General features: G+C 46.4%; 1 protein-coding gene across 1 annotated transcript in view; it reads left to right on the forward strand.

Moving 5' to 3' along the window:
• Positions 1-13,047, forward strand: part of CHRNB3 (cholinergic receptor nicotinic beta 3 subunit) — a 58,441-nt gene that overhangs the window by 2,415 nt on the left and 42,979 nt on the right. Inside the window, exons 2-3 of the mRNA XM_054986697.1 lie at positions 3,771-3,922; positions 8,675-8,719. Of these exons, the coding sequence (XP_054842672.1) occupies positions 3,771-3,922; positions 8,675-8,719 (197 nt within the window). The remainder of the gene's footprint in view (positions 1-3,770; positions 3,923-8,674; positions 8,720-13,047) is intronic.

The raw sequence follows: 13,047 nt of genomic DNA on the forward strand, positions 1-13,047 counted from the left end.
GAAAAAGCCACCGAGGGGAATCTTGTTGCAAGAGATTTTCATTTCGGCTGGCAATCTTGATGTGTAATGTACTCTGCTTGCATCTTTGTACAGAATCCATAGATCAGCCATCCTGTCTTATTAGACAATGTTTCAGGAGTATGATTGTAATTCAAACAAATATTATTATTTTATAAGGCCTGTGAAAAAACCACCTCCCTCCCCATTCTATTCCCTATTCATTTCTCCCGTTCATATAGCTGTTACACTTCTCATCCTAAACTAGTTCTGGATCATAAAACTCTTGGAAATGCCTCCAGATCAGGCCATACTTTTCCATGCTATTGTTTGTCTTTTCTAAAAATCATCCAGTCACACAATGCGAAGGTCACTAGAGCCTGGGTTCAACATATGGAGGGATAGTGTCTTCCACAAACACAAAATTTTCTCGATAGTTCCTCTGTACACCTGTCCTAGAATTGTACCTACTCTGGGCCAAACTACATGCGATGTTTTTAATGAGTTGTGGTTGGGTCCCTGGACCCAACTCATATTCCTTTGCCACACAGCAGCTGCAAGGAATCTCATTTTTAAAGTATGCAGCGGCCCAATTTGGCTTGAGACTAGGTTTACCATTTGCTCACTTATGGTGGGCAAACTTCCAGGGGTTTTCTCCATTGCCTGCCTAGGATCCAGCCTAACCACTGGCATGTCACTTCTGGGTACAACATGCAGAACCCAGACAGTGATAGCTCTAGGAATTACTGTAAACTCTATGGTAAAACCATGGAGTTTATCATAACATTGCAGTGATTCCTAGAACTACCATTGCCACTTTTTGGTTGTACCTGAAAGTGACATGGTGCTGTCACATACCCCCACATCTCCGCCCCCCCCCCAGCCTTTCTGCTGTGGCAAGCCTTCTTGGGAACACAGTGTGAGGTAGGAGTGCCATATCAGAAGACCTCCCAGCAATCCCCTCTATTGCCTGCTGGTTCCTCAAAGACTTTAGGGGGGGAGGGGGAAGGGATTGGGAGAAAATGAGGTCTGTGCGCTGGTGCTGCACTAGTGTGCGACATCTCTTCTGGCAAAAGACCAGAAGTGATTTCATGATATCTGGTATGACATTCCATGATTTTCCAAAATTACCCCCAATGGCATGACAACACTTCTGTTTGTTCGCCGAAAGTGACATATGCTGATGCAACACCAGTGCAGCTGTCCCTACCCCTGAAATCCTCCTGGGGTGATCAGCAGCGGTTCGGCATCCCTAGTGTGGGGCAAGGAGGAGCTCCTACCTTCCCCCCATGCTGGTTTCTTAAACCCAAACAATCCTGTATGGAATTATTTAAGTTTTGGCTTGGGGAAATGGAGTGGGGGACTCCAACTCTCCCCCCACCCCCGGTGCTGTGGACCTGAGTCAAGTCAGGGCCCTGCAAGCTTTGTAAGTGACAGTCCCTGCAGCTGCTGTGCAGCTGTGGGGGAAAGCGAGTCAGATCCAAGGAACCGAGCTTATTTAAAAAGCCTTGTGTAGTTTGGCCCTCAGTAATTTGGCCAGAGATGCAGAATGCTCCTTAGGTTGTGCACGTGCCGAGAAAGATAGGGTTTGAACAAGTGGGTAGGATGAATTTTGGCACACGTAGCTTTTCATGCAGGGAAGAGCTTATTTGGCCATTATGCATGGAAGAGCTGTAGTTAGTGAAAGCCCCGAATCTACCCTCTTGTTAAAGGCACAGGAGTCCTCTCACCATGGTTGCCTAGTTGCTTTGCATGTGTTCTGAAACACAGTAATGGGAGGTGCTAATCCAACCCTTAAGCTCCATAAACGATTGGCCGCTTTGGAGCAGCTGAAGGGTTTGAAAACAGCATCTTTTATACAAACTCTTCAAGAACACAGGTTGGAATGATTTGTCTTTAAAATATTGGTACTCCAACCTCATGTCCCTGACCTTGATAGCCCAGGCAAGCCCAATTTCTTCAGATCTCAGAAGCTAAGCATTATCGGCCTTGGATAGTAATTGGATGGGAGACCTCCAAAAAAAGAGGGTTGCAGACGCAGGCAATGGCAAACCATGGCCGTTTCCAGATGGCTTACCTTCACGCGGGACGTCACGCCTCGTTGCGGGGAAAATGCGAAATATCGTGTTTCCTCGCGCGAGTTTTGCGCGACATCATGCGACGTCACGCAAAACTCGCGCGAGGAAACACGATATTTCGCATTTTCCCCGCAACGAGGCGCGACGTCCCGCGTGAAGGTAAGCCATCTGGAAACGGCCCATGTCTGTTATCTGTTTCAAGCTGGATATCCTAGACTTCCATGACCCTCCAAAATAAAAAGAGAGAAGTCTTAACCTGTAAAATGGACTGTAAATTGTAGCACTTACCTTTCGGACCAGGAATAATACTGTGAACTGCATGGTTCATTTGTATTGTCTCTGAATAAGGGAGGCACTACAAACATCAATTGTATTTTGAGGCCATGAAATTTTTTTGTATATGATTGTATGTATTGTGTATTTATGATGGTTATATGGAGAATTTAGATGAGGATGTTGTTTTAGTATTTATGATTATCTATTGTACATGAGCACATTGATTTGTTTGATGAATTACACATGACTAAAACAGATAATGACTCAGCGGTTCTAGAGGCTGGCTACCCTAAGGAGTAGAAGTGAAGGTCTGTGTGGAAAATTAGTCGTTGTGACTGGGTCTGTGAATATAACTATTTTTGAAACCACAAGCTTAAGAACCTATTCTGAAACCAATATGCTTATCAGTACTCTGCAACCATCATGCTTATAAATAAATTCTACTGATTAAGCGGAAAAAAGGTCCTTTTTTGCCTCTCTCATGTGCTATCTGATTTGTCATACTACCATCTATAACAAAGTTATTTTATAATACCAGTTAAACAGAGGATGTATAAGGCAAAAGTCTTTGGTGGCAGCCAGGGCTTTTTTTCTGGGAAAAGAGGGGGTGGAACTCAGAGGGTTCCCAGCACAGGGGGCAACTGCTGGCGGGAGGTGGTGCCCCTGGTACCACATGTACACGCACAAAGTGCGCGCACCCTTCCAGGACCACACAATGATGTCATTTTGGATCAGCTGGAACAAGGGGGGAGTTTTTAAAAGTTTAAATCGCCCTCAGCGAAAATGGCCATATGGCCGGTGGCCCCGCCCCCTGATCTCCAGACAGAGGGGAGTTCTGCACTGTGGCACAGAGGGTGATCTAAGCTCTCCTCTGTCTGGAGATCAGGGGGTGGGGCCACTGGCCATGTGACCATTTTCAAGAGGTGCCAGAACTCTGTTCCACCACATCCCTGCTGAAAAAAAGGCCTGGTGGCAACAGAAACCTTTGGGGAGGCAGCAATATTTAGGTCGCGCAAATGGCAAAATGACAAAGGTAGTGTTAGCAGGGGGATTCAAACCCCAAGGGAAGGTATTCTTGAGGGAAATGGCTGGGTAAAGAAGAAAACACCTGGAGCTCTCTGTGTGTGGAGAAAAAAAGAAGTGTTGGTCATGATCAAAGTCCTCCTGAAGTGTAAGTTTAAGGTAACGTAAGGAGGAGCTGCAATGAAGGTCCAAGGCAGGGTTAAAACAACTAATCCTGGCCTGGGATTCCTGCAGCAGCGCGCTCTTTGGAGGTCTGGCTGCCTCTTCTGGGCTTCACAGCAGCGCCTTCTGCTGGCGCACCATGGTAGGGCGTTGTCTAGAACACAGTTAGCCTTTTATATAGTAGGATGATGTAATTCATATCTATTCACACACTCCTCTTTTTGATCTTTTTAGCTTTCACTGTGTTCAGCTCGTTTGCTGAGAATGAAGATGCTCTCTTGCGGCACTTATTTCAAGGGTATCAGAAGTGGATCAGACCCGTAAAACATTCCAATGATACCATAAAGGTGTACTTTGGATTAAAGATATCACAACTAGTAGATGTGGTAGGTAATCTGTACATCCCTTTTGGGGCGGTCACGGGGCAAGAATGGACACATATTTACTTGACATGAGTGGTAATAGATAATTCTTCCCTTGTACTCGTGTCTCCCTCTCAATCCTACTGACTTTCTCTAGGGGCATCTGCTAGTACCACAGTGGTTCTCTTTTTACTGGAGATTTGGGGGGTGGAACCTGGGGAAGGGAGGGACTTCAGCAGGGTCTAATACCATAGAGTCCACTTTCCAAAGCTGCCAGTTTATCCAGAAGAACTGATCTGCATAGTCTGGAGAGGAATTGTAATTCCAGGACATCTCCGGGCTACATCTGGTGGTTTGCAACCCTAGTCTCTGTGGCCACAAAGGTGCATACTTAGGAGACAGCAAGGTGGGGTCACTTCTCAAGGCTCAGAAGCTGGTGGCAGGGAGCCTCTCTTCTCGCTTTACGGTGGCCAGGCAAGGACTAATGCAGTGCCGCAAGTCTCTCTTGTTTTGCTTCTGATCGTCCTGGATAACCACATGAAGTGGGACATGCCATGCACACAAAGAGATCTCTGTTACATACAGAGGATTAGAGAACTGATGTCCAAATATATAGCTGGGTTGAGGATTGAATCCAGGGCAAAATGTGAATTCTGGGAATCCATTCATATAACCCATTATCCAATGTCTCTTGCTGATGAATGTAGCTTACTGATAGCCCCTTGCTATGATCTCTAAAAATCCTAGAGGTGTATAGCACATATATGTATTTTGGTTCATGTGTTCCCTGTAAATATATATAACACAGCCCTGGACCCAAATGCACAGATCTTTCGTAATTGCATATATTTTGTATCAATAACTCAAATTGTAAAAAATCTTGCAAGAAGTGGCCCTCCGGGTTGTGGTGCTCCCTTGAGAAAAACTCCTCATATTTTTGCTGTAGCTTTTGCTTATAATGATTGTGTAGAATAAAATTGGATTGTACCGTTAACATTATAGAAAGTGTGAGAGCCCTCAGGTGTGGTTTTTGTTCTCACAATTATGTGCTTTCAGCAAGCCAGGCTATGGGTATTCGCAGACCCCAGTACGGTTGCCAGGCCTGGGCCAACAAACAGTGGGAGACTGGGGGAGAACATGGGCGATGGCCTTCAGCAACTGCATGATCTCATTTCTGGGGAAGAGCCAGAAGTGACATCATGCCCCTCTAGGAATTACCAGAAATTCTATGGTAAAACCATAGAGCGTTTGGCAGTTTCTAGAGAGGACTGGCATCACTTCTGGGAAGAACCTAGAAGTGATGCCACACTGTTGGCTGAACGGCCATTTTTTCTCTTCCTATCACCTCTCTTAGCAGTGCTGGGAAAAGGGGATACCTTGCCCACTATGGGGGGCTGGCAACCCTAGATCCCAGTCTTGGCTGGGAAGCTGAGAATGGGCAGAAGGTGGAGTTCTCTTGATGAGGCAAGGACATGAAGTAGAGTTGCCAGGCAACTGGTGGGAGGGCTGGGGTCAGGAACAAAGAAGCATGAGTGTGACATTTTATTTTTCAGAGCTTGCAATCCTAGCACGAGGCCCAAACTTCAGAGCTGATGCTGACCAATCCTGATGCTTCATACTGCCTGCCAATAGCAGAGGCTGATGTTGCACAGACCTTTATTCCCTTCCATGTCTGAAAAATGCTTTGGGGCCTGATTGTAGACATGGCTAAATAGCACACGTGGGCCATGCGGTCTCCCATTCAAGCCTCGGCCTGTCGCTGACAGTCAAAGTGAAAGGCAGCTGGAGTTCTTTCAGTCAGTGCAGCTATGAAAGGCTTAAGATCAGAGGGTTGCAGCTCAAGTGGGAAAGTCGCCTTGCCGATTGCTAAGCAACTCCTTCATTCCCCCATCCCTTCCTGCTGTTAAGTGTGAGGGTACTGTCAGTCTAATATGTGTGCTGTTGAAAGTCTTGCCTAGCTCATTTATTTGTTTTATTTAGTACATTTAAATCTCATCCTTCCTCTCAGAGATCAAGTATGGTGTTTTGTGTCCATTTTATCCATGCAACAACTAGGGGTGGACTGGGAAGTTAAAGTGGTCCAGGAAAAAGCCAAGCTGCGTGGCCCCTTGTGGTTCCATGATCAGCTCCGACCTGGCCAGCCACACCAATGATGGGTATCAGCTCACCCATTGCCTCCCACTACACCTCCTCCAACGAGCAGTGCAGAAAAAGGCAACTGCTGAGCTGACATGAGTTGTTGTTCCTGCGGAAAGAACAGAACCAAAGGCAGAGCTGCTCCTGTTTGGCTCTGCTTGCTTCTGGCCACGAGTGGATCTCCACGGCAACACCCCACTGGGAATTTCCCTACACATTAAATGGCCAGTCCATCCCAATAACAACTCTCTGAGGCTGTGAGAGAATAACTCCCCCAAGGTCACCCAGCAAGCTGTAGCAGAGAGAGAATTTGAACCTGAGTCTCTCCAGAACTTAGTGTCTTTCTACAGAAGACACCTGATATGTGAAGAACACGTGTCAGGAGAAGCAATGCTAGCCACAAAAGATAGTTTAAAAAGACAGAGCTGACGGCAGGGCAAAGGCTTTGCTATACACTGGAGCTGTGTGAAGAGGCTGTGAAATGCCAGAAGGGAAACTTCAGCCCATTAGAACCTCTCCAGGTCCAAACCCGGCTGTCAGTCCCTGGCAGCTAGGTCCCTTCAAGTTCTCCACAGTTCCAGTTGAAGCAACTTTGTTAGCGATCCATTCAGTTCAGGGTGTTCACACAAAGGTAGCAATTGGCAGAAGTGACTATTCAAAAAAGGGCACTACTATTCAAAAAAGGGAAACTTCTCGCCCTTTGGGTCCGTTAACATTCTGGCACAAAACCCCAAAGAGTTACATGGGAACTGATTAGTTTAGGCTAGACAGAGTACAGATTGGAATCATCCCAGTCTCTGAGAAGAGATACATCACTCACTGCGCGCAGCTTGTATCCAAGGACACTTGCTACAAAAATGAAAGTAAATATTTTCACCAGATAACAGAGAGGGCCCACTGGCTCTCCAGTACATTTCATGTTAGCAGTTTACACACTCTCAGATATAACAGAATACAACTTTGGCAAACAGTTATGATCAGTGTATTGTCGAAGGCTTTCACGGCCGGAGAACGATGGTTGTTGTGGGTTTTCCGGGCTGTATTGCCGTGGTCTTGGTATTGTAGTTCCTGACGTTTCGCCAGCAGCTGTGGCTGGCATCTTCACCATGGAGAAAGAAATCGAGGGAAAACTCCCATTCCTGGATACCTGGGTCATCCGCAAAGCAAACTTTCAGTTAGGTCACAAGGTCTACAGGAAACCAACTCACACTGATCGGTACCTACACAAAAACTCCAATCACCATCCCCGACAGAAAAGAGGCATAATGAAAACATTAGTGGATCGTGCAAGACGGATATGTGAGCCGCACTTTCTCAATGAGGAAATTAATCATCTAAACCACGCACTTCAGGCCAATGGCTACTCCAGAAATGAAATCCGAAGAGCAATCAAACCCAGGATGAATCAAACAACCAAAGAAAAACAGTCTCCCACAGGAAAAGTGTTTTTGCCATATATCAAAGGAATTGCTGATCAGATGGGAAAGCTTATGAAAGGCATAACCTTCAAGCAGTATTCAGACCCACCCGAAAAATACAACAGATGCTACGATCAGCAAAAGACAGTAGAGACCCCCTCACCTCTGCAGGAGTATACCGTATACCCTGCAGCTGTGGACAAGTTTACATCGGGACCACAAAGCGTAGCATCCAGACAAGAATAAAAGAACATGAAAGACACTGCAGACTTGGACAACCTGAAAAATCAGCAGTGGCTGAACATAGCCTAACTCAAACAGGGCACAGTATCTTATTCCAGGACACCAAAATACTGGACAACACTTCCAACTACTTTGTCAGACTGCACAGGGAAGCCATTGAAATTCACAAGCATAAGCAAAACTTCAACAGGAAAGAAGAAACCTTAAGAATGAACCGAGCATGGTTGCCAGTTCTGAAAAACACCAGGCTAACAAAACAGTCTATCCCTGACAATAGCCCTGCAGAGAAGATTAGCACATCAAGTACCAATCCATATGCAAAAGAACCTCCTCAGGGTACAGTGAAGCCTCCTGCCATTAGCATTCCACACATCTTACAGGATGACTCAGCTCAACCCCACCCCTCCTGAGTAGATACAAATGACCTACATCTTTTCCACACTGTGACACTGAGAGATCTCTGTCTTTTGGTGCTACACCTCTGAAGATGCCAGCCACAGCTGCTGGCGAAACGTCAGGAACTACAATACCAAGACCACGGCAATACAGCCCGGAAAACCCACAACAACCACAGTTATGATCAGCACAAAATGCAAAACACAATATTGGCAGGTATGCTGGCATACATGACACCAGCTCTGGAAGGCAGCTCCAGCCCATTTCCATTCCTGGCTGCCCTCTGCTTGTGATCCCATACAGTTTTAGATTCCCTTCAGGGAGGCAAAGATGAAATTAACAAACCCTCTAAGGAATGATCTCCGCTGGCTCTGTCTTTTTAAACTATGCTTCCTGGCTATCATGGCATCTCCCTACATTTCATGAACATGTGAGAGGCTCATAGTCTGACACAATAACAACTTGGGAATTATGGGATGAAATCCTCTAGTAAACTCTCCCTTTTCAGTGACAGGAATATTTTATTCCCTTTAATTGTTTAGAAGACATTAGTGAATTCTGCTTATCCTTTATTATTTCACAGGATGAAAAGAATCAGTTAATGACAACAAATGTGTGGCTGAAACAGGTAATATATATTATGATGTATTCTTTTAAAACTTTTCAATATGAGAATTTCATAGTTATTAGTAGTTAGTGTTTTTAAAGTGTTTTTTACTCTGTAAATGTTCCATATTTGAATTGAGAGATGAATGTTGAATTTTAGAGAATTTATCCCCATTGATATCAGTGGGGACGAACTGCCGTAGTTCCAAGGAGTTGGACATTGCCTCCTGCTTCGTGCCAGATCCTGGCTGGGTGAACGCAGGGGGTGGGCATTGCCACCTGCTCTGCTCCTGATCCTGGCTGGGTGAAGGGGGGGGCAGGCATTTCTACCTGCTCTGCACTTGATTCCGGTGGGTTGAAGGGGGAGCCTGCATTGCCACCTGCTTCACTCCTGATCCCGGCTGGGTGATGGTGGGAGTGGGTGTTGCCTCCTACTCCATGCCTAATCCTGGCTGGGTGATGGTGGGGGTGGGCATTGCCACCTTCTCTGCCCCTTATCCCAGCTGGGGCAGGCATTGCTACCTGCTCCGCACTTGATCCCGGCTGAGTGAAGGCAGGGGATGGGCATTCCCAGCTGCTCCGTGTCTGATGCCAGTTGGGTGAAGGTGGGGGGGCATTGCCACTTGCTTCACTCCTGATTCCAACTGGGTGAAGGCGAGGGGTGGGCACTGCCACCTGCTCCACTCCTAATCCTAGCGGGATGAAGGCAAGGGGCGGGCATTGGCAGTTGCTCCGCTCCTGATCCCAGCTGGGTGAAGGCAGGCGGCACACATTGCCATCTTCTCTGCTTCTAATCTCAGCTGGGGGAAGGCGGGGGGGAGGCATTGCCACCTTCTCCACTCCTGATTCCAGCTGGGTAGAGGTGGAGGGCAGACATTGCCACTTGCTCCGCTCCTGATCCCAGCTGGGTGAAGGCAGGGGCGGGCATCGCCACCTACTTTGCTCCTGATCCCAGCTGGGTGAAGGCAGGGGCGGGCATCACCACCTACTTTGCTCCTGATCCCAGCTGGGTGAAGGCAGGGGGCGGGCATTACCACATGCTCTGCTCCTGATCCCAGCTGACTGAAGGCGGGGTGGGGGGGAGGGCATTGCCACTTGCTCCACTCCTGATCCCAGCTGGGTGAAGGCAGGGGGCGGGCATTACCACATGCTCTGCTCCTGATCCCAGCTGAGTGAAGGCGGGGTGGGGGGGAGGGCATTGCCACTTGCTCCACTCCTGATCCCAGCTGGGTGAAGGCATTGCTGCCTGCTCCGCACTTGATCCCAGCCTGAGCTTCCAGTTGCGGTGTGCTCTCGGAGGAACGGGCTGCCTCTTCTGGGCTTCCCTCCTTGGCAGCGCCCTCTGGAAGCACACCAGGGTAGGAAGTGAGTTGTCTGGAACACGGTTATCCCTTTATGTAGTAGGATACTCTGGAAATTCATACAAAGGTGCAATGAACATTCCAAAAACAAAACCAACTGTGTAGCAATCAAAAATACTTAAGTAGCAAGTTCATAAGCGATATTTGTTAAATACTGGCTTTATATACATGATAGTTGTTTAACATTTGCATAGTTTTAAAGAACAGAAAGAACACCCGTACTCAAGGCTGGGGGGTTGCGACATCTTCTGTGCTCCCAGTGTTTTCGGTCCTACCTGCAAAGAAGAGGATAACAGGGTTACAGACTACTTGGTCATCTTTAGAGACTTACCTTGAGTACGGATGTCCTCTCCAGAGCATCTGTCATCAGTGCACCTAAAAGAGAAGAAAAGGTTGAGTTAAAAACTATGCCAGTGTTAAATTGGCCCCTGTGAAGGGTGGGGGGATGCCCAACATCGGGTGTGGTGGCATCATTCCCGGAAGTCTCTAAATGTAAGTCATGCATCCACCAACCCACCCCTACCAGGAGAGTAAGGGGACCTGGCAGCTGGCAGCCCTAACTATGTGCTCTAGAAAATGTTCCAGAGTGTAAGGATTTTGTAGCAATTGTGGAAAGCTGGAATGTTCAGTAGAGGACAATCAAATGCATCGCCCCTCCACTTTGTAAAAACCTCATCAGTGGAGGCTGAGTTGTGCAGGAAAGAAATGGTGTACTCTTTTCCCAGAGTAGCTCTCTGTGAAGCTATATGGAGAGGCCTTGCCTTACTTTGTTTTCGATCACCTCCTAAAGCAGTGGTTGATCTGGAAGGCATCGGCTAGGCCGATCTTGTCAGACCTTGGAAGCTAAGCAGTCTTGGCCTTGGTTAGTATTTGGATGGCAGACTACCAAGGAAGACAAGAGTCATAACATAACAAAGATAAACCACTTCTGAATGTCTGCTGCCTTGAAAACTCTATGGGGTTGCCTTAGGTCAGCTGCAACTTGACGTTACTTTCTACCACCACAGCAGTGGTCCTTTCCAGGCCTAGGACTCATCTTTAACCCTAGGTGGCAGCATGAGACGGACTGAACTCTATGGACACATAAAGTCACATGACATCACAGTCACGTGACAGGAAGAGGAAGAGCCAGAGTCTCTGGACCTGCATGTACTAGAAAAAGGAATCTTCTTCATCACTAATTGACCTTGCCCTGCCATCTTGATCTTCCTCTTAGCGTTCATGCAAATAGCGTCAAGGAGATACCACACCTTTTCTCTCGATTATGCATCGGCACTAGCGACAGCTCCTTCTAAAAAGCAACAAAGAAAATGGCAGACCTGTAGGAGTTTGTAATTCTGCCAATGGGACTCCGTAACCCACCTGAGGGTCCCAACCCATGAGTTAAAGACCACTGTCTAATAGACACAGGCACTGCACCGAAAGCCATGTTATGACAGAGTTTTCTTTATATATAAGGAGTTTACCTTGAGGCAGAGCCTTGTAATAGAGACAATTGAAGTGTATTCATATTTTTTCTAGTACGTCCAGATGTTTATAATGGGAAGTGGTTCATGTGGCTTGCAGAAGTTATGCTATTTCCTGTCAGCCATGTATATAATTGTGGGATAGAGCTCATAGTAACAGTTGAACACACCAGAATAAGATCTCCAGTCTTCTAATTCAGTCTTCAGAGGACCCCTAGGCACCCTCTTCTAGTAGAGGGGATCAGTTTGTAGCTATGCCGTAGAGGGGACAATCCATCACGAGGGACTTTCCTCCAAAGTTCTTCCTTAATTTCCAGCATTCAGTTAGTCTCTATCCTTTCACTTCACAACATGTAAGGAAATGAACCATGCAAATAGTATTCTACCCATTTGCCTGGTAACAAGGCAGCTCTCTCCAGCCTTCTAGAGTCTCAGAGCAGAACCACAAGTGACAAAAGGCACAGATTGGACACTTGTCAGCTTCCCTCAAGTTTTGATGGGAAATGTAGGCAGCTTGGCAGAATGTTGGACAAGGGACAGTTGAAAAGTCCATTGGACAGCAGTCAGAGAGCCAAGCTGCGAGACCAGGATGCCTACATTTCCCATCAAAACTTGAGGGAAGCTGACAAGTGTCCAATCTGTGCCTTTTGTCACTTGTGGTTCTGCTCTCAGTCAACGAGGGGAACACAATGATTGATAAGTCCTTGGTGTTCCAAACTGTTATTATATTACTAAATAATTTAGTAAAATGAAATTGCATTTCACTAAGATTGTTTTAAAAATAATTTAAACATGAATTATCATTCCCTCTCTCCTGGTGTGTCTTCCTCCCCTACACAAAATTTCTATCTATTGGAGCCCGGGCTTCTGGGTTGGGCCTAGGATGAGCCCCTAGGAGAACACTGGCTCTTGCTTTCTGGAGTTGTTTCTTAGTTCCTTACTTGATCATTTGCAGCTCAAGTCAGTTTGTACTGCAGGACAGGACATGTAAAAGTATTCTTAGTGCGCTCTCTTGGCAAAGCAGACTTTAGCATCCCTTAGGGACTATTATTTCTCTTTTGGAGGGCTCAAAGGTGATTGGCAATATCATTCGGTTAACTCTATCTTCAGCCAGCTTGACAAACATTTCAGACAGCTAGCTGCAACCATTCCTAGACTAGGGACATATTCCTATTGTTCCCTTGTTTCATACAGAGCTTGTCCTTAAGGTTAATTGTATTCTGTCCCCTTGTTTGGTAAAGTATAAGAATTGTAGAAGGTATACACATTGGGTTGAATCCAGAGAAAAACGATGGAAGGTCTTTTCTGACTACCAAAAATGGATTTGCTGCATGGACAAAGGTAATTTTGGGATGAGGATGTAGTAATGAATGGAGCTGGCAAGACTGGGTGAAAAAGCTCGCTGGATATAGTCCATTAAATAATGTGTGTTATATGCCATCAAGTTGCTTCTGACTGTTACCAGAACTGCTCTTTTATTATAATGGGGAATTAGCTATAGCAGTCTGTAACTTAAAATTAAG

The sequence above is a fragment of the Eublepharis macularius genome, chromosome 8 (assembly GCF_028583425.1).
Source record: "Eublepharis macularius isolate TG4126 chromosome 8, MPM_Emac_v1.0, whole genome shotgun sequence".
Taxonomy (NCBI): domain Eukaryota; kingdom Metazoa; phylum Chordata; class Lepidosauria; order Squamata; family Eublepharidae; genus Eublepharis; species Eublepharis macularius.